At 47.0% G+C, this 22543-nt stretch overlaps 1 protein-coding gene across 2 annotated transcripts in view; it reads left to right on the top strand.

The window, feature by feature from the left end:
- Positions 1 to 22543, top strand: part of GNAO1 (G protein subunit alpha o1) — a 145606-nt gene that overhangs the window by 86458 nt on the left and 36605 nt on the right. For both annotated transcript variants that reach the window (XM_048316994.1, XM_048316993.1), the window contains exon 4: positions 10668 to 10828. In XM_048316994.1, coding sequence (XP_048172951.1) covers positions 10668 to 10828 — 161 coding nt within the window. The remainder of the gene's footprint in view (positions 1 to 10667; positions 10829 to 22543) is intronic.

Raw genomic sequence — 22543 nt, 5'->3', positions numbered from 1 at the left:
GGAAGTCTGCCTCACCCTCACAAGTGTCATAAATACTGGGTGCTTTTTTCCCATTGTTGCTGATTTTCCTTGTCATTACTACATGATGCCATGGTTACAGAGATGTAGGACTAATCCAGTGACAGCAGTTTATGGGCTTTTTTGGTTTTGATATTCTTTGATGCTATATTTGTGCCAGAAGAATAAATAATAAATACACACAGCAGCATCAAAGATTTCTGGTCCCCCAGCCTATTTCTGCCTACCCTTGTTAAGCTGTTAGAAAGGTAGTTCTCTGCCAGCCACTTATTTTACGAGCTGTCCTCTCATCTAATGATGCACCTGAGGTCCCATTTATCCATTTCTTCTGAAAAGAGCAGTTAATAAAAATAAAGTTCCTCTTAATATCCCTGAGAACAGCTTCCCCTGGAACAGCAATGCTCACACTCAACCCAACAGGTTCCTTGCCCTCCCTCTTCTTTCCCTTTCCCTCTTCGTCCTCTCCCACCCTCCCCCTATCAAAGGGTTGGGGAACTTTCTTGATGCTCTTGTAAGAAAAATATAGGACATTTTTTCTCTGCAGTAACCTGAAACAATGCATGAGCAAATCTGTTGGTCTGTGATGTGCCTCAGCTACAGTAAGGAGGAACTTGCTGGAGGTTAGTCTCTGTAATCCCTGCTGATCCAAGGAAGAACTCCTCCAAGCCTGTTACAAGCACCCAAGTCTTGATTTTGCTGAAAATAAAGCAGCAGGGACATTTAACTAAAAATTTTTGTCTTTCTTCTGCTATGAACTCTGGGGCTCCTTTTAAGCAGCCACAGATGCCTCAACCAGCCACTGCTCAACCTCAGCCCCATCAGATGCAGCTTCCACTCACAGCAGAACCTCAGCCAAATGCTCCTCTACTCCCATCTCTTGGAAATTCTGGTCCTCCCTGCAGAGAAGGGTTCATAGTCACCTGAAAATTAAGAGGGAGAGAAGTTAAACAAAGACTGTAGTAGTAAGAAATCATAGGCAAAATTTTGCTGACTAGTCACTCAGTGAATTACATCTTGTTTCAGTCTATCGCCTTCACAATGTTAACATCATAGAATCCTAGAATGGTTTAGGTTGGAAGGGACCTTGAAAATCATCTTATTCCAACCTCTCTGCCATGGGACGGACACCTCCCACTAGATCATACTGCCTAAAGCCCCATCCAACCTGCCTTGAACACTTTCAGGGATGGGGCATCCACAGCTTCTCTGGGCAGTCTGTGCCAGTGCCTCATCACCCTCACAGGGAAGAATTTCTTCCTAATATCTAATCTAAACCTGCCATGTGTCAGTGTGAAGTCCTTCCCTCTTGTCTGGGGTCACCCTGCATCTCCATCGCTGTTTGTGTTGCAGCCAGAGACCAAAAACCAGGAAGTTACCACACCAGCAAAACAGGAAGCACGTGCTTTATTCACGACCTCTCTTGGGTATTTGCTTTGGGAACTGCTGCCAGTGGCAATGCTAAAACAACTGCAGGCTTGCACACCTCCATCTGCACACTTCCATTGTCTCCTTCTGTAGAGGTTCCCCAGAAAATACCGATGTGCATTAGGGCAAGCTGGGCAAAGCAAAGCACTGCTATCTTTTCTGAGATCCCTCTTCCCAGAGTACTTAAGCTTTACACAAACAAGGAAAAGTTGCTTAAGTTTGCAGAAGGAACTCCGTTCCTGCCTGTCGCAAGGCCCCATTAAATAATTATTTAGCCAGATGCTGGGACAGCTCTTAAACCCCAGTGCCAGCATAGCCCCAGGTGTCCTGGTGGGCAGGTGCCAGACTTTACACACCTCATTTTGTGCCTGTGAAGTGCAGGTCAAACCTAAGGAAAACCCCTTCATTGCAAGGAAAACTCAGCAGTGATCATCTTGTAGGACATTTGGTGAAAGAGCACAGGACCTAAAACCAGAAAATTTGAGGCAGTGACAATTGAAATTAAAATAGAAAATAAGCTGTGAATGAAGGACTCCTGGTGAGAAAGTTCTTGTACTTATTAATAGACCTGGACAGAAATGTTCGATGAAACTGCTAAAAAACAGTCTGAAATAAACCAAAAACATTAGTAAAATTAGGTCAAAATCTACAAATCCAGTTAAAATCTACAAATCTAGTCAAAATCTACATGTAGTCATGTACAAGAGGAAATTATGTGGGAATTTTTCAAAAGGATTTTGCATTCCTGAAAGGACAAAGTAATTTGTTTTCATTTTTCCAACTTTTCATTCAAAACCAAAATTTTTGTTTGAAAATAGACATACTTCTAAAAAATAATACTGAGCACCCATGTAACTCAAAATATTTTGATAGGGCTTAAGGTGAGTACTTTGGCTGGATGTGAAATTAAATTTTTCAGAGGATTTTGGGTTCACAGGAGAATCCATGTTTCCTCCAAGATGATTTTTTACACCACCTAATTTTTCAGTTCTCCTGCCAAGTAGAAGAATCGGTATTCTTTGGCTGCTGTGATGCCTAATGTCACATCAGCAATGCAAGAAATAATTTTGAGACCATCCCCACATCAGGCACAAAGCTTGAGTATGTACAGCAACCCCACTGACTGCTCTAGCTGTTTCAGTGGAGAGCAGTAAGAAATCCCTACCCAGATATCCCAATTATGGGTTACAGAGAAGAAAAGAGGCAACAGGAAGATGAAATTTAACAGGGTTGGGGCGAAGGGATTTTTCCTCTCCCTGTTGTCCTTTATATCTTCAACAGAGATCACCAAGTAAAAAAGGACCATAAAACGAAATAGGGCTCTTTGTGATTGAAACACCGTCTCTTTCTTCAGGGACAGATGAATGTAACCCACAGACTTAGTGCTTCATCACAGAGGCACTGATAAATCTGCAAGATTAATTGTAGAGTGGAGATTAGCACCCACCGTTCAGCATCAAGCTCTGAGAATTAAACTAATTACTAGGTTCCAGTACTGCACGACTTCCCAGCAGGAAGGCGCTGCCCTATAAATCATCATACACAAGTGGCATTTAGCCAGAGATGTTAAAAAAATCTTTCTCCTGGGAATGCACCCACCCTAGGAGCTGGTTTCCCTTTCTGTTCCAAAGACAAAGCCTGTTTTCCCCCTTTTTGGTGGGAAAGCTTGGAATGAAACTGTGTCTCCTCTGCTCTGCCACCCTTAGCACAGTCGCCTGGAGGGATGTTGGTGTGGAAAATCTTAAAGACATTTGAAGAGTGGAAGATGTGCAGGCTAAAGCCGTCAGGAATTCCCAAACCCGGCGTGGGTTCCCAGAGAACCACCATCACTCCCATTCTGTTCATCCCCAGCCTCAGTGTTGCAATGAATGGAAAATAGCCATTTCTTTTACAAATGCCAGGGGCCAGTGCAGCTTCCCCACCTGCGTTCTCACTGTGGCATCTCAGGCATTTCCCTGCTGTTTACTGCAGCACAAATACTCCAGTGCTGTTACATTTTATGGACTTTAACCCAGCAGAGGATATTAGAGAGAGGAGAAGGGCTGCAAGGATTTTGCTCTCTCATCTTTACATGTTTCCAGCCTGCTCCTCAGCACTGCGGCACAGCACTTCCCTGCGGAGCATGAAGCCATGCGGCTAATGTCCCCCATCTGTGACTCTCTCTCTCATCCCCTCCCTGGTGGGCAGTGCTGTCTGTGCCTGCATGGCCTGAAAGTCCTCGGTGAGGGATGACGTTTGGGCTTTCAGGTCCTGTACCCAGCCCCTTTGCTCAGTGCTTGTAAGGCAGAGGACCCATCAAAGTGTCCTGCTCTGGGAGTGATGCCGATGGAGCATGCAGGGGTTCTCCGTCTCGTAGGGATGCCCTCTTCTTGAAATAGAAGGGACTGCGATGGACAGAATGCTGTTTTCCCTCCTTCCCTTGCAGGTAGTGGGTCAGGACCTATTTTGAGACCGTTTAACACATGCTTTCTGGCTTTCCCATTCTTGCTTGGAAAAATCAGGTCAGCTACGCACCGCGTTTGTCTCGCCCAGCTCTGGAGCTTCTCTGAGCTCCTCAAGAACAGGGGAGGACCCTGCATTTCCTGGAAAAAAAGCAAATTCAGGAAATTACTTGTCCTTCTTGCAGGTCGAGTTCTGTGTTGTTGGGTGGTGGGTTTTTCCCCCAGTAGTGAACGAACCCCTATTTTCTACAGGATGTGGAGCTATAGGAATTCTTACTATGGTGGTGGCCAGCTGGCAGCCCAAGAGCTAGTCCATGCACTATCCAGTCCTTGGATTGCCAGATAGTCTTCAGTCCAAGCAAACCAGGAATATTATTTTATATGTGTTGCAGGATGGGAAAAGAGGGCACATAAGGGCTAGCAAATTTTATTTGATCAACTGCATTATCATACAGAATGGGAATGAAGGTAGTACTGAACATAGAGCAGTTGGCCTGCTGTAAGAAACATTATAATCTATGATATCAGTCCTGCTCAATGTCTCCCCAAACAGGAAGCAGCAGACAGAAAAAAACATCTGTAACAAGGTTTCAGGCTAGAGATCCTAGACCACTTCCCAGACACACAGAGCCATTTGTCCAAGACAGTCAGAGGTGATGGTGCCATCTTGGCTCCAGAAGGATATGAAAACCAGGGCTATCCTAATTGCCAGCTGGACAGCACAAACTCAGGAGAAGATCTGGACGTCACCGTGGCTGTTGGGTTATGTACAGAAGAGTCCGTCTGCTCCCAGACAGACGGCAGCCCTTTGGCGTTGTATCCAAGTCAGCCAACCTTTTTGTGAGACTTTTTACACAAGGGTAGATGAATACCGTCCCTGCCCGGCTCCATGGGGTCCCGCGTGCCCCCACAGAAGCACGGGTGGGGTCAGTAATACAGTCGGTAGCAAAGAGTCAAGAAGAGCATTTGCATGCGTTCCTGCAGGAGCATTTATTGCTGCTGCACTGTCAAAGGTTGCAGAGGCAAATATGAACATGGATCCCAAAACTCCGTTTTATCTGGGGGCGGGGAAAAGGCAGGACCAGGTAATGGGCACTAATGGGGAAGCTCTGGGGGAGTGACGAGGGGTAGAGGCCAACAGCCAACTGGGGAATCCAAAGTGGGATAGATTAACAGAACAATGCATCCTGGCAGAAGCCTTTCTGGTCACCTTACCATAAAGTGGTTCCTGTGGTACTGGGGACTTGTCTTACTGAAAACTCTCTGTCCCTTGTAATGTATGTTCACCAGCCACCACAGTAGATGGCTACTGTGACTCTGTGGAAAGCCAGCCACCTCTAACTTAACGTTTTAGGCTTAGCTTTGTTGTGTGATGCAAACTGCTAGAGAGTGCTACGCTGAGCTTTTGCGTAAACCCCTTTCCCAGACCACTGGGATCTGTGTCAGAGTTTTGCATTTCCACCTCCAGCTAACAAGAGTGAAGAAGGGATGTATTTTGGGTGCTCACCTCAAGGTAATCGCCAAAGGGATAGATATTAATAAGCCACTGGATAGATTCTTACCTGCTTGGTGCCTTCCAGGATCTCTCAGCAAGCCAAATGCCAAGCCGAGGTGGGAGGCCTCAATTAAATGTTCTGAGGGTAGATGGAAGGGTGCAGGAGGAAGGTTGTCTCTCCCACGATGCACAGCAGCTGCTTAATGCCAGACAGATTTCCACAGATTGAGAGGTCAGCTCAGATGTGTGAGAAAGAGAGGGAGAGTGAGGGCAAGAGTCATACATGTAGCTATTTACTCAGTGTCTACAAAAACTTCTATGGTCTTGGAGCTGGGCCCTGGATGTCTCTGGAAAAGGCATATTCACCAGCCGTGCTTTGTTTCCAGGATTTATTCAGGCTGAAATGCTGTGAAAATCACTGGCTTTTGCTGCAATGCAACCACACTTTGGCTGGGAAGTGGGGTCCGTATTTCTGAGACACTCTTTAAGGAGAAGAGGGAAGTTTTCAGTTTATGAGACACATTCTGCCACGAAGTTACAGGACATCATTTCTCACTGGAGTAGCAAAGGCACATACTGCTGTGCGCTGAGGTCAGGATCTGGGTCCCCCACAAAGGTTCCCTTCCAAGGATGCCCTTTTTGGATGCTGGATGGTCTCAAGACATCAGTTTGATTACCCCCAGGTTCATGATTCATGACGGTCACTACTATTTTCATGAGATTGCTTGCTGATGACTAACACTGTGCTGATTTGCCCTGTACCACCAGCCAAATTGCAGTGCTTATCTTTTCCCCCCCGCATGGATTTTCTGAAATGTTCTGAGAAGCAGCTCCTGATACAACCAGCCACCAGAGAAAATTGCCCCAGCATTAACCTTTGAGATAGGCTACATGACAAGCATCATTAATCAGAGTAAATAACAGCAAAAATATGGTATTTACTGGGATTTAGTTCACCAAAAGGAAAGGACAGTACAGTGTGCCACACCAGCTCATCTCTCCAGTGGCTGTAACACAGCACAGCTCTATAGGGTTCAGCAGATTTGTACCACAGAGCTTCACACAAGGTTTTGCTTCTCCTTTAAATTTCCCCTTCCAGAAGACTATTCCTTTTGGAAAAAAAGGACAAGAAAAATAAAAGAAAGTCTCCTAGTCAGTGTCCAGGCAACTTCAAAGGATCAGAGCCAGGATTTACCCTGGGATAGTCAGAGATGGGGACCTGGGTCCTACTCCAGTGTGACTCTACAGCAGCCAGGGCAGCAGCAGCTTTGCTGGTACCTTCATAGTGCAGCTCTGCTGGTATCTTCATGGGCACCGGTCATGGGTGGTGGTGAGGGGCAAGTAATTAGGGGTGGTCTGTATTGGTGAGATTGAAAATGACTTGCTTGCAGCGACGAACACGACTGCTGATAGTGTCAGACTGCTGGGAGGGGCCCCTCTCCCTTCCAGGCAGGTAACACATTAATTGGGCTGTGTGGCTGTTGCAAGTGAAGTCACAAGTACGCATGCTGAGCACAGGCTGTGAGCTTGGTGACAGTGACATATGGGAGACAATTAAATAACTGCAGTTATGTCCAGGTTAGGGAGAGAACTTTTGAACTGGATTTATACTGAATGTCTGGTGCACAGGTAGGCCCACAACCCGGGGTTAGGAATGACACACACCGACTTCCCTCTGTGTTTACAAGCTTATTGTTCACATCTGCCTGTGGATTTCAGACCCTGCCCTCGCCTTACAGAGCCCTCCCCATTCCCCGGCCAGAGCGGAGGTTTGTTCTTCAGTAAAGAGTTACTTGGTCTTTTGGCTTGATGTCTAAAGCCTGGATGTATAATTTCACCTCACCACGGTTTCTAAGCTCAGCTGTCTCCCTGGGCCATGCCCAGCTAGCTTTAATTCTCCTGCTGTAGGTGGATGGAATCAGCATTCAGGAATGATACAAAGTGACAAATCCGACTCTCCGTAATGAACAGCCCCAAAGGCAATCAGCTCAGGTGTTAGAGTTTCACCTACTATGGAAAATGCAAGCTATTAGGGAGTGGCAGGAGGACATGTGGGAATGCTGCAGTGATAGACTAGGATGCTCCTGCCAGATAAGAGCCAGCATGAAGGACACCAGCCTGACCTCTTATCCTCCTCCCAAACATCTTGTTCTGAAGAGATGGGAGACAGAGCAGCTGGGAAAGGCAGAGGCTGCAGTGGTGGAAGGAGCCCTGCACCATTTTGTAGCTCCTTCCAGCAGTCCCAGGGGCCAAGCACTGCCTATTTTTAGTTCCCGAGGTAGCTGAAATACCACCGTGATGTTCATTAACGACAACCCTGTCGGATGGGAACTGCAAGGCAGGGGAGTGGGGGGGCTGGTTGGCCTGTTTTGTTTTGCTTTATTTAATTGCTGGCTGCAGTAGAGAGGCAGAGCGTGGCAGGAGGCTCAGCTCCTCTCACCTCGGGAAAAGCAGGAGCAGCAGACCCGGGGGAGGCAGGCAGGCAAAAGTCAATCAGGCAGTATTTAAAAATCTACCCGCTGGGCCCAGGGGGAGTTGGAGATTTTAATGTCATTCCCAGCTTGAGACACAGCCTGGAGAGTGAGAAAAGAAGGGATATCTTCTTTTCTTGGATCCTTAATTGCTTGTTAAATCATCTAACAAATGCCTGAACTCCTGGATGGCCCCATGATCCTTGACAGAGGAACTTCAACCTTGACAGGGGGAAGGAGTATCTTTAAAAGTACTCATTTCACCTGCTTTTTCTGGGTCTGTAAAACCAAGAGTTCAGTGGTTCACTGTGCAAAATAAAACTAAGTCTGGAATATTTTTATTACCATTCATCAGGAGCAATAAACTTTCCTTCGAGTTCTTCCCCTGTTTCAGCCAGCTAACTCTCAGTCTGCCCTGCAGGCAGGTGTCCATGCTGTGGGAGGGCAGCCTCTCCTGTCCCCAAAAGGGACCTCCAGTGACTGCAAAAAGAGCATGTACCAAAATAATCCCCTGCCCTACACGCTCAACCCCACTTCTGGCCCAAGCAGACTTAGAGATAACCACAGCCAGAGATGTCTGTAGCTGAGCACTCCCATTCTGCCCTGTCATTGCTGTTCATCTCTGTCTTCTGCTCAAACCCTCCTGTTCTGGGTCTTACTCACAGGGAACTGCCACAAGTCTCAGTAGTTGAAAAGGTGATGCAGCTGTTTCCCAGCACAGAAAATATGACGAATGTGCCATTCCCTCTGATGCTTTGCAGAAAGCAGCCTGCAGGAAAATCCACAAAACTCAGAAGAAGCCCAGACCCTGCCCATGACAGCTGGAGAGCTTAAAATGTGCTTTGCCATCACAGACAGATGGACAGATCTGTGACTTATACCTATAACCTCCCCAGTAGCCAACATAACATAGAAAGACATTCTTCTACCTGACTGGAAGCATGGATGCTTTTCCTGCATCACCCATGCACAAATAATGAGGCCAAGGCAGACCGCAGCCATTAGCGGGTTTTATGTCATTTAGAGTCTGTGAATAGAGCAGAACTGCAGCTCCAGCAGGGCAGGCAAACCATACAGATGATTTATGAATATTCACTCAGCTCATAAAGCACTCCAGGGCAGAAAACAAGCTTTTGAAATTAACTGAACTCTTAAAGGTTCTTCGTTTGTCTTGGCTTTGAGGTGTGAGTCACCAGTACTTTTTCTCCAAAATGAGCAGAGTCTGTACAGAGGGCCAGGAGGATTCCTGGGCACTAAAATATGAAGTTAAGTGCTCTGTGAGAAAGATTTTATGTTCATAAAGCCTTCAAAGCATAGAGTCCACCCCATTAAGCTTTATGGGATACAGTACTGATACATACAGTACTGAGACTTCTTCAGCCCATAAAGGCTGGATATTCAGGAGACCCGATGCTTTCATTGTGCACTGAAATCTCCAGCAGCTTCAGTCTCCAGTGCTTTCGGTTTGGTGCCCTGCAATTTTTCCACAATTTCAGTGTTCAGCAAAGAGGCTACAGAGTTTTGATCCTGACCATGCAGACCCTGTCATACACTTGTCATTCCCATCCATACAATAAGGTTATTGTGGTGCTCCTCAGTGATGGCACTTCTAATTGTACCCAGCAAAGCATGGGCAGAGCCTGCACTCCCTTCTCGAGATTTGTGTTTCTGGTCTGCACTTGATGGTTTAGATCAAACACCCTGGAAGGCAAAGATTTCCACCTGCATTTGGCCTAGAATGGGTTCAGTCTAGCATGCAAGAGACAAGGTAGTAAAACAAGGAGGTTGTCTTCACAAGTTTGCTGCACATACACAAGGAACAAGAGCTCTTCTTTTCCAATTAATTATAGCAATAGTAATTGGGTTTGTTTCAGCTCGTAGAAATATGAGACATTTTCAAAGCAATGAAAGATAAACTCTGCGGATTAGCCAACATCCCACGGGTTTCAGGAGTCTGTGGGTGGTGTGGGACATCCACTTCTTGCAAAGCAAGCAGAGGGGGTCATGAATTTGAGTGTCCTGCTTCACAAATGAGTGAAGCATCAACCACTGCGGACTGTTACTGTAGGGCTGAATTCAGCTAGTCAAAGGCTGTCTAGACATTCCCATCCTAAATCTGAGACACATTCCGGACCCAAGTTGTGTCAGAGCACTATCCTCCAGGAAAAGTTGCTGCCGCAGTGAATCTCACTTCTCACCAAAAAAGATTCCATCTGAAAATAGCCAGCTGGCCCTGCCCTCCCTGCCATGCTCCGTAACCACGTGAGATTGCTCTTCCTCTGAGTCACAGAGCACCACAGCCATCCAAGGTGGTCTGCATTAACATGAATTAGCCCTCGTAGCAGGGGCTCATAGCAAAGAACAAGAATTCAGGAAAAGCAATAAACCAGCATCTGGAAAAAATTGTTTCTGGAGTCTTTCTGCTGTTTTTTCTGATACAAAGCCCCCACTTCAGCAAGGTTCCACACTCAGTTAAAGCAGGCGTTGTTGCTAACAATTTTAAATATCCTTGTACATGTATGAATTTCTTTCTGTTCCTACGAAACTCCACACATGTGCAGTGCAGACTGCTTTGTCTGCTGAATAGAAATACTTGTTGATGTGAGGCAGATTGCACAAACAACCTTTTTCCTTGTGATTTCCTTCCTCCATCCTCCTTTTGCCCTTCCAGCTGGATCACACAGTGTGGATGCTAAAGCCCCATCCCAAGAAACACAGCCTCTTTACTCCTGATGGTTTGGTGAACTGTTTCTGAAATCTCTGGCTCCAGATTCTGCCTTGAGTATCTATGTGACCTCTCGTTTCTTTCTTCTGCAGGCTGATGCCAAGATGGTCTGCGATGTCGTAAGTCGGATGGAGGACACAGAGCCCTTCTCTCCAGAGCTGCTGTCAGCTATGATGAGGCTCTGGGCAGACTCTGGGATCCAAGAATGCTTCAACCGGTCCCGGGAATACCAACTTAATGACTCAGCCCAATAGTGAGTATCCCTGTCCATAGTATTTCATGTTAACAAGCTGCATTTGGTTCTGTTAAAGTTTTAACTGGAGTGAATGACCTCATAGCAGTGGAACTGAATGTGTCTCTGCTTGCAGTCTGGGATGTATGTTATGTCACAGGCCACTGCAAGGCACAAAGGATCAGGCAGGACATTCATGTCCCCTCTTGGCCAGTCTGGGGTCAGGTCTGTGACCCCAAGGCCAGGTTCCCAAACTGCTCCCAAATGGCTCAAGGTAGGTTTTTGCAAACATGGAGCGAATATAGGCAGATCAACCTGCAGGCACAACTGGTGGCTTCTTTGTCTATCTGACTGAGAACAGAAGGGTGCAATCGCCTCCTTTGTACAGCAGTACAGCTCTTGGGTTTGCTTTTCAGGTAGTTGTATGGTGTACTGATAGGTCAGCTGGGTTACAACCAAGGGTCGGGTTTTTTTACTTTTCCAGGGGCATTGAGTTGCTTTTGTAATACAGTTGGTGGCTTCTCCACCATTAAGGCCCACATCCAGATGTCATTCAATGGTGATTGTCTGAATCCGTGGCTTTGGTTCACACTGTCATGAGGACAGGACATCTACACATAAATGGCTGCTGTGGCTCTGAAGAGACGTTGAGTGTCTCCCCAGTTTCAGTTCAGACCCCTTTGCAATGATAATTGATCCAAGTAATTTGCATCCACCTAGGCCAGGAGATGAAAGGTTTTCATCCCATAATTTCAATCACAGCATCTCTTGCAGTCAGGCAAATGTCCCCTGGCCCTGGACTGTGTCTTGGGCAAGAGTCAGCCAAAGGTGGTTAAGTATAAGCATAAGGAAGAAGCAGACACAGAGCAATCATTTCCCCAGTTGTACCCTTGAACCTTTTGGTAGTCAGGGAAATAGAGACTTCCCAATGGTGTCAGGGCAATGCTATGTCCATGCTTTTGGCTTTCACAATATCCCATATCAACAAGTTCACCAGCTGTTTCATGCAATTCTGGAGCTGCCTTTGCGTGTTTGGAGTGTTTGGCATCTCTGCTTAAGGTGTTCCTGGATATCTCTCAAAGCACGAACCCAGACACTGGCGTGGCTGCTGGTTTTGTTCTGTGTGGTGGGCCTGGTGCTCCCAGCTGCACCAGCTGCTCCCATCCAAGCTGGCGGGGCAGCTGGGGAGCGCAGCTCTTGAGGTGCTGCAGCAGAAGGCAAGTGATGACACACCACTTGGCATTGATGGAAAACTGAATGGGAAACCTGCAGATGCGTGGTTGGTGACACAGCATCCTACCCAACCATGATTACACCTCAGAGATGATCCTGGCATTCTGCTGCCTTTTAATCAGTACTAGGTAGATAATGCTTTAATCTATATTTCATTGCCTGTACTAGCAAAATCAGCTTTCTCTCACCAGCAGATTTTTTCTTTTTTCTTTTTTTTCCTTTTTTTTTTTCCACAAAATAGGAGTATGATGGCATAAACATACCTTTAGAGATATAAATTATCTAAAATGCCAGTCCTAATTGCATTACAACCTTGTGGAAAATTCTTCAATTGTTTTAGAGCCAATTACCTTGAGGAAAGTATTTTGATTTTCCTTCCATGCAAGATAGCAGTTGAAAATAATAAGCAGAGCCCTCCCAATATGACCAGCTGCTGGGCAATTCATCAGCAAGAGCTCTGAAACCAACAAGCAGTTTCTAGACATCAACTGAAGAGGCTCTGTGCTGTAGTATTCACAGCAATTTCAATCTGGGGTTGCAGCCCAGCCAGATGAATTCTGGTGTCTCTGACAAAATCTCTTGCATCCAGATGAGAATGGATGACCCTCCTTGCCAGGAGAGTGCTGTGCTGCCTCTCTCCTTAGCTGCACTGTGAGTCGTGCTGTGGCTGGACACCATTTTTCTCTGGGCTAGGTTGGATGGGGAAACTGAAGATAATAAAGTCCTTCTCATTTACAGCCCTGCTGGTGTTTATGAGCCTCTGGTGGTTCCACCACTGGGAGCAGAGATGCTGTCACATGGCAGGGCACCATAACACATCCTGCTGCACCTCTAGGCCCTGGTGCTATCATAGGAGATGGTGGTGCAAGTGAGAGCTCAGCTGGCACTTATTCACGCCCAGTGAAAAGAGGCATATATTTTATTTAATCCTTCAATGCTTTGGGGTTGTTTACTTTTGCATGAGTGAAAGATTTGAGACAGTTTTAGATTTTTTTCCCACCCTGGGAAAAGGCTTATCTTTATTGACACTGATATTCGATTTAAAACACTAACAACTACAAAAAGTGTTTTCATTAGGGCTGAGAAAAATAAATTCCAGACAAGAACTGAATTCTAAGTTCCCCAAAGTCTGAAAAACAGTGACGGGCAGTGCGCTGGACTAGCTTTTCATTTTAGGCTTCTTTTGGTGTTAAGCCATGGGGACTGGCGTTTTGCTGGCAGGAGGGAAGTTTCCTGCAGGAGTTGGAGACTGTTCTCTGTGGCTTCTCAGCATGTCACAAAGCCTGAAGGCACCAAGTGACCAAGTCATGTTGTGGCCAGCACAGGTGAATCCTTCGGGAGTGCTCCTGGCACTTGCCTTCACCCCAGAAACCACCCACCAAATGCCCTGAATGCTTTTCAGAACCTCCCCCCACTGCTTGGCTGTTTCTAAGGAACCACCACCTGGGCTTCTCTGAGTCAGTGCTGCTGTTGTCCTTAATTGCTCTTTCAGTGCTTTACCTTGAGTTTTTTTAAATAGCTGGAACAACAGGCCTTCTGTTTCAGCCCCTGGGAGACCAAGTCACAGGTTAATCAACAGCCTGCAAGGATCGACAGCATGGCTCTTACTAGTCTGTCATCAATTTCACTAAAAATAAGTTTAATCTTTTGTGTTAGACTAAACAAGAAGTGAGTAGTAGCTCCCTTCTACCAAAGATAGGCCAGAGCACATTGCTTTCTAGCCTCTGATACATGCAAATGGTGTGGACTTCCTGAAAAGCTTTGTTTCTTTTAGGCTCTAAAGACAGCCTGTCCTTAGCAAGGATTTCGTCGCTACTGCAGAGGAGTAGTAGAAAAGAGCACTTTTGCAAAGAAAAAACATGATTGAGGAAAAGGAACGGTTCTGTAATGGACCCCCTGTGTCTTGGACTGCAAAAAGCAAAACTGTAAGGAAGGCAAGACAAGAGTAAGATGTAGCAATTGGTTTCATCCTTTTTTGTTACTGCATTTTTCGTAGTTCCCTAAGGCAAATTTACGGGTGGGTTGCGTTCCACATTCCTAATATCTTGATTATGTTTTTATTCCTACTTTGTCTCCTCTTCCTTTCTTGTCTTTATGCCTAGGAGCTAAATCTACCTCTGATCATCAAAGAGTCTGGGCATTGCTGATGTCTTTTTCTTCTCCAGCCAGTTTTTGTCTGTGGAAGCACATCTGTGACCCACATTTTGCTTTCAAAATCAGCAAAATAGAGGTTTCCAGCTGGTTTCCTTAATCTCCTACTTTTGTTCAGATTTTAAAATTGTCTTGTGTTTCCTAGCCTCAAGTTCCTAACTAGGCTGGTCAGTGGAGTGCAGCACATAGGGCAAGTCTGATCTTAACCACCCAGGGATGGGGACCTGCTTTGAACAGCCTCCAAATTTCAGGGGGGAAATGGAGCAGACAGAGCATCCACACAAGCACTGGTTTTCCGTGTGCATCTCCAAACAGGAACAGGCCCTGCAAGATGTGTAGGCAGAAACAGTTTGCAAGTACACAGACACAAAAAAGCCAGAATCTATCTCAAGTTCTTCTCCTCCTGCTTCCAAGTACTTTGAAAGATCGTTTGATAATGCCAGGGCTGTGAAACTACCGTGAAAATGTAAAATATTTTAGGCCTGCATCCAACCCATCCATCTTCACACATATCAGAGGTGTCAGGGCTAGGAAGCCTGTTGCCTTTGGCTCCCTCCATCAGGAGCCAAGGGAGAGAGAGATGCCTCTGAAGAGGGATACAGACCTCACTGCTCAGTGGAGAAAGAGAGATGCAATAGTGTTTGTTGCTCTACCACAGCTAACCACAGCACTGACATCTCAAGTCTGTGCCAAATACCAAGCCCAAGCTGGACAACATTTTGGTTATTCCATCTTCAAGAACCGGTCTGGCAGTGCCTTACAGAAAAAAGCACCAGACTCAGAATAAAATACTGCAGTGCCTTTCTTCTCCCCCCATCTTGTGTGGGACTGTTTTCTGATCTATTTTCCTTGCAAAAGAATTGTCTTTGCATGATGCTATCACCTTCCCTACTGATACTGCATCCCACGTGCCAACACACACTTTGCATCAAAAAAGCAGTTAAGAAAGTAGAGCCAGATGTTGTTGTGATGTGGTGAATGGCTTCCAGATTGAGCCCTGACAAGGCAGCATTGGAACAGACTGCCCAGAGATGCTGTAAAATCTCCATCCTTGGAAGTGCTCAACAGTGAGCCACCTGAGCTAACTTTCAAACTGAATTTAACTTTGAAGTTGGTCCTGCTTTGAACAGGGGGATGGGCCAGATGAACTCCAGAGGTCCAACCCACACTGGCACTCTCGGGTTTGTTTTTTTTTCCCTTCACTCTTTCTCTGATAACACTTGTTTTAAAAGAGAGAAAGAGTCTTCAAGGTTTGCTGCAGTTTCCTGTGTCTAGTCATGCAGGACCATGCGGCTCTATGATAATGTCCACGTACCACAAGTCCCATGGTCTAAACATTTACCTTGCTGGCTTCACCAGCAAGGCAAACATTTAGACCATGGGACTTGTGGGACTTGGGTATTATGCACAACGGTCAGGATATGATCCATTTTAATGAGCTGCAATTGTTTCTGGCACGCTAAGACTGAAGAAAGAAAAATTATAGGTCAAGGTTTTGCATTAATATTCCCATCAGGTGGGTAGATTCCATTTTCTCATCACAGCTTTTGCATTAGAATATGGTTTTCTGCACACCCATCTTACTCGCGCCTGTCACTTGCGCTCCTTTGCATTTAATTGGAGGCAGCAGCAGCATAAATGGAACCATCCAATTAATTGGGATGACTTGCATTCCACTGTTTATTGAACAATCCACCTTTGTGTCTTGGAGCCCAATAAAGCAGAAAGGAAAAATACATCACAAGTGTAGAGGTAGGTACATTTGTCTGAATTTATGGTTTAATTTACCCCAGTAAGTAAATATGCCCGCCAACTCTGAATAATCAAGTTCCCCCTACGACAAACAAAACAAAGCAGTCCATAAAGGCCAGAGCTGGTTGACTGGAATGACCAACCTTGCTCCATTCCCACAAATGAGATGCAAATCTATTTCCAGGGAGGAGCAGCTCTGCAACATCTGCTGGTACTGGCTCTGGAGTGGGGCTGTTTCTTGTCAGTGCAAGGTGAGGGAGACACAGGCAATCTGAGCTTCGGCCTGTTATAGTCTAGCAGGGCTTGGGCTTGGGAGAGGTCTTAGGTTTCATTATTATCGTCATAAATTAAGGAATTGCTATTGTTGTATGGCTTCACCTAGGGCTGAGTGTGAGATGGAGGAAAAGCACAATAGGAAAGACACTGTTTTTTAAATCAGCTGGATGTTTTCCAGGATCTCCCCATCAGTCTTCATCCACCCGGAACGCCCAATTTCACCAAAATTGGGTACAAACTCTCCAGGGGCTGTCTCTGTTGGCCCAAAGCAGAGTGATGCTCCCCTTCCTATCCCACCAAATGCTGACAGGAGAGCTTCTTTGGCAGAAAACTCACAGGCAGAGGTCTGCAGGACTCTGCATAACACAGCCTCATCATAAGACATTGGAACTCATTATAGTGCCCATCCCACTTGGGCCCTCTCGGACCCCAGGGCAGAGGGAGAGCTCCACCAGACCCACTTTCTTTTGGGCTCTGAAGAGAGCAGGAGATACAGACTGCCCTGCAAGGAGGAGCAGAGAAGCTATTCTGTAGTAGCTCATTCCTTGATAGGTAGTTCATTCCTTGAGGACAAAGGCGTAGCAGTACGTGCCACCTCCCTGCCATTTTTCATTCTGTGTTGCATCGTAACAGTGTTGTCTTTGGCCTGGGATTAGTAAAATCTTGACATCTTGACTAAATAAATTGGTATTTAATGAGACACAATTAAATGGGCTTATCATATCAGGGCTGTCCCCATTTTGGCAAAGCTCACACCCAAAAGGGTAGGAGCTGAGGTAGTTCACACTGCCTGGAGGAGGAGACACTGCAAGAACTTGGAAACTATTTCTTCTCCTTTCACATTTTGCTTAGTGACAAGGAGCAGCCAGCACCATCTATAAACACAGCACAGGGCATCCCCCCAAGGAAACCTGCTGAACTGTAGTCCTGCACCCCGGATAATCTGTTCTCATCTCTGACTGACAGACCCAACAGGAATTTCTTCCTGCCTTGTGAAGGGCTGTGGGTGACAGATTCGGCGCAGAAAGATTTGACTTTTTTTGGCTCAGTATTTGTGTATTTTTAGGCTGAAATGTCCTTATGAAACCAGCTGGAGCTGGCAGGCTGCCACCAAAGGTTGGGGTTGTTTTTTTTGTTCCGTTCGGTTTGTTTTTTCACTGCTGCCCCTATTGCTGGCTGCAGCCCCCTTCTCCCACCAGCTCCGCCCTTCCACAGGCAGCACTCACACCCTGCAGTGAGCCCCTCACTGTCTCTCCCCCCTTTCACCCCAGCCTCCTCCTCACACCAGGGCATGGCAGTGCTGGGATGCAGCTTCACAGCCAGGCAGTCCAAACTCTCCTGGGAACCTGCAGCCCCTGCTCCTCCTCCCCTGCAGCCAAGGAACCCAAGCTTCCCTCTCCCTTTCTGCACCTTGAGGTTTGATGTACCATGCACCCCCAGCTCCACCATCACAGCCTGCCCTGCAAGACAAACAGCATCACTCACACAGGCTGAGGGCAGGAGATGGGGTATCCGCTGCGAGGTGCACCAGAGAGGCTCTCGGGGCATCCTATTACTTCTAGAAGATCCCTAGGGAACTGGATAGCTCTGGCAAAGCATATGTCCCCCCATGTGTGTGATTCCTGCTTTATGCCAGCTAGTCAGCACCCAGCTCTGTGCACCGGGGGCTCTGAGCCCTGTCCCCCAGCAACATGTGTGACCACGTGGGGGCCATCCGGCTGCTCTCAGCCCCCTGATTCTGCAGTGTGTCTGCAGGAAAATCTGTCAGGAGACCACCATGCTGAGGCTCTTCACACGGCTGGCGTCAGGTCTGGCACCATCTGTGATGCTGGGAGGTGAGCATGTCGGTGGCGTGTGGTTTCCTGATGTATTTGCTATCCGTTTGAAACCTTAAATGGCAAAGAATGGCAGGAACGCAGGAATTTCTTTGTAGCCAGGCTCCAGGATGGAGCAAGCTGTCTTCCACACAGGTCTGCAGGCACCAGCGGTGGTGGTATGAGGGAGAGATGCTGCACAGCTGCCTGTGCCCTCCCCCCCTCCTCCCTCCCCCCCCCAAATTCTATCCCAGAAAGCATCCCAGTTTGGAAGGAAAAGTTGAAAAAGGACTTTGCTGCAGTCCAGGGAGCATGTAGCAGCACATTGGGAGCTCTGGGGCAGAGCTGCCTGCACCAGCCATGGGGTGAACAGCGCAGGCGGAGCCACTCCAGGCCAGGACAAGCCCTACCAAGCAGGACAGAGCAGCTCTGTGTGCTCAGGATGCAGTTATCTTCCTTTCCTCCTCCTTCACAGTTTCCAGTTCCTCCATGGATCATCCCATTCCCCATCCTGCCCCTGCTCAGGGCACACCCTGTGCCAGAGTGGTGCAATTCATCAGGCCCCATGGTGCAGGAGACCTCCAAAAGCTTTTGAGTGACTGCTAGAGGTGTGCAGCTGCTGCCACTCATTTCCCCCACCCCCTCTTGGGGACCAGACAGTGCACACACATGCACCCTTCCCACTAGAAGAATGCAGCATTCCCATGCTCAGGTTAGGAGTTTTATCCAAAATCCATCTTTAAGGTTAGGAGTTAAATCCAAAACCAATCACAAGCTTAGCTAAAACTCCCTGTTTTTCAGAATTATGTATTAAGACAACCATTGGAAAATTGCTTTTATCTGCTGCTTCCTAAACCCTCTGGCTTGTACTTTGAAGCCTTTTGTCTGTGAACAGGAGAGCTGGAAAGCCCTTTTTTATTTCCTTAAGCAAATAGCCCATCTAATATCCAGCCTTGAGGGGCTTGAGAGAACAAAAATGAAGGGAAAAAAAAAAGGATGTAGCAAACATTGTGACACGACGTAAAAACACAAGATCATAGGACTCAGCAATGATGGGTTTGAAGCACCAGATCTGTGCCCATGAAGCCTCTGCTAGGAAGGCAGAGCTCCCCAGCCCCCTGGGAGCCCATGGTGCCTGTCAGCCAGCAGGCTGAAGCTCCTTGTCTTGGGTCCGCAGTGGGGACAGTAACACACTGCTGTTTATGAGCTGCTGACGTCCACGGTGGCGAGAGCAGCAGAGGCAGCAGCAGAGCAAGGCAGGAGCTGGTGGGGCTGGGCAGGCAGAGCATGGCAGTGGGGCTGGGAGAGCCCCATGGGAGCAGAGTCCCAGCACCTGGCCAAGATGGTTCTGTGGGCTGGGATTCGCTGTGTGGAGCTCAAGGCACTGATTCTTTCACAGACTAATTGATACAATAGCTCTAATTAGCCCTGGAGCGAACAGCACTTCGTGTCTTGCTTATCCAGGCCCTGTGCTGAGCCAACATTCAACCCCAAGCCATCAAGCTGCATTTTCCATGGGAAGAGGGGAAATATGGGGTCCTTTCTCCAGGACTCAGCAGCATGGCCACGTGTTTGGACATGGCCAGTGCCATGTGTGTGGCATGTAAAGGGAGTGTCTTAGGAGAAAGCTGGTACCGGGGCCATTTAGGTGCAAGTGGCGAGGGAGCTGTGCTTTTCCTTGGGATTTCAGTGCAGCCCTTTGGAGACAGGCACTCCAGAGCTGGGTCAGTGCCAGGGGTGGCCTTCCTGCCTCCTCTCTCTCTTCGAAACCTGACAAGGGGTTTGTTTGTACCTGTTTTTCCCCAGAGCACACACAAATGAGACTACCATTGATTTGGGCAGAAGAACTGAAGGCAGACAAATGTGATGGTGCCACAGCACTGCTCCATAGAAGCTGGGCATGAGCCCCATCAGCATAGGGGGCCTAATACACTGCAGATAGATTTTTGACCTTTTCCTATAATTTTTTCCTAAAAAACACACTAGTTGGGACTAGCTAGTGCTAGATTCATATCAGTCCATTCATCTGCACCTTTTACACTATTACAGTAAAAATAAAAGAGACTGTCTATGAACTATTGTTTCATCTTCCCCATATATGTTCCTTGCCTTCAGACCACTGACATATTGCACAAATCCAAACTCAAAACTCCTGTATTATCAGTCCACCCAGAAAACCCTGTAAGTCCCCCATCTGCCTCTCCCCCTGCCCAGCTCAGGCTCTCAGGGTATTCCTGCAGGGGCTGTCAGGGACAGGCACACACTCACTCTGCTTTGTGGGCACAGGCTCTGGGCAGGGTTGCTTAGTTTGCTCGTGACAGCAGAAGGAGGCTGGAGAACACGAGTGAACACCCATCCTTGTGCCAAAATCCTCATGCTTACAACCTTCCCCACCTCCAATATGTTTAATGTATTTGAATGCTTGAGTGCCTGGAGAAGGGACCTCCTCAAAGGTCCCTGGGCACCCTGAGACTCTCCTGAGACTGAATTTATTAGGGAAAAAAAGAGGAGAAATGGTTCTGAGCCTAGATTTTAGGCAGCACCTACTCCATGCTGCTGAGAGGGGAAGGAAGAAATACAGGGGAGAGGGAAGCCAGGCACAAACCACACCATGAAGCCATGCCAAGGAAGTGTCAGCTCTGGTTTTGGTGGTTAGTCCAAGTCTTTTGCTGGGGATTTACAATGCACTTTGTGTCATGGTAACCCCTTCTTTACTGGGCTACATTGTCACCCCAATGCTGAGCAGCACGTTTTCTGGGACCAGCACTGAAAAGAAATTTAGTGCTCTAAAATTGCAAGCCTGGTCCATGAAACACCGTGTGAGAGCCATCACTGTAGCTCTGAAGCTTTTACAGCACTTTCAATGGTATAAATCAATCCCTCAATATTGCTGTTGGTATGTAAGGTTTGGCAATAGCATAAGAACCATTTCCAAATCCTCCTTCAGGAAAACACCAGCCAGTACATCCTACTGAGCATCATTAATGTCAGTTTAAACATTTGCAGTTAAACAGATCCACAGTGTTGCAGTCCCCAACATGAGAAATACTGCACCAGCGTGCTGAGCAGTGAGGCCAAATCTGCCATGGGCAGGAATAGGAGAAAGAAAGAGACAAGAGGTGGCTGATGCTAGTTAGCAGATGCTGAGAGCTGGGAATCCATAATGGAGTCCAGGCAAAAGCCTTTGTTCAAATTAAACTAATGTTAAAGTAACAACTTCACATGAAGAAATCCTCAGGGGGCCTTCTCGTTGAACAAAAATGCATAAACAAAGAAATGACACAAATGCAAAAGTTACAAACAAATTCAGGAAAAAAAGCTGCACATTTCTGCCCAGGAGCTCAACTACCTATACCCGGGCCAGGGGATCACACTTGGGGATGGAAGAGCCTCTTTCCCACACGTGATAAAGAGCTGCATCTCCTGATGCACAGTCTTGATCCAGTCCCACCTGCATGCAGGGCTGGCAGTGCAAGGTGTAGGATTAGCACCCTCTGTGAAGTCCCAGCGTGGGACCCCCTGGCTTGTCAGGGCATCCTGTGGTCACAGTGGGGAGCAAGCAGCTTTGCTCCATGGAAGGGGAGACCTCCTATATGAGCGTATAACTCACATCAACAGGGAAAGCCTGAAGAAACATTGGACAAAATCCAGTTCCTTTCTTTCTTTACACATGCTACCTTGCCTCTGCTGCCACATGTTCCCATAACAACAGTGCCACATTACGCACCTCCGTGGTTTGGGCTGCAGTCTCCCAGCTGCTCCCTTTGTACCACAGTGTGACACGTCACGCTGGCTCCCTGCCTGTGCACGCCAGGCCTGGGCACATGGGATATGCCTGCTCCGTGGCCCCTTTCTCTGCAATGCTTCTTCTTCTTTTTCCTTACTTATGCCTTAAATCCCGTCACTCCAGTCCTCAGCCCTAGGGGCAAGTGAGTCATGCAGTGAGCATGTGAAGAAGACCCCACAAGAAAAATATTTATGGGGATGCAAAGGAAAGGGGACAAGCAACAGTGTAGATATGACCCAGATCCATCCTGCAGCCTCACCCTGTATGGACCTAAGGAGACATTCCTGGGATTCAGGAGGTTATTTCTATTTTCACTTTGCAGTGGGAGCCAAAAAACCTCTGTATTTTGAGAAGCTTCAAACATTGATTGGATACGGCTGATCCTTCCATCAGCTGGTGCAGTGCCACCAGATGAAATAAATCTTGCATGCATCTGTAATTACTGCTTAGCTTGTGTTTAAGTGCTGTGTCATTGATCTGCAGAACTCATCAAAATCCATAAAGGAATGCATGAAATTACATTGGATGGAGCAGAAAGGTACATGACAACATCCATTTTCAGCCTTGTTTGTTCACCAAAGAAAAAGAAGAAAGTGTTTATTTATCTCCATTCAAATTCTTGGGTTAACTTGTGATTTAATCATCAGTTGTAACACCATTTTATCAGCTCTTTTTGTAGGGAATATATTTCTTTCTTATAGTAGGCCTTAATATAATACGTTC

The sequence above is a fragment of the Corvus hawaiiensis genome, chromosome 12 (genome assembly GCF_020740725.1).
Source record: "Corvus hawaiiensis isolate bCorHaw1 chromosome 12, bCorHaw1.pri.cur, whole genome shotgun sequence".
NCBI lineage: Eukaryota > Metazoa > Chordata > Aves > Passeriformes > Corvidae > Corvus > Corvus hawaiiensis.
Note: the sequence above shows the minus strand (reverse complement) of the source record. Positions and strands in the feature narration are given on the sequence as shown.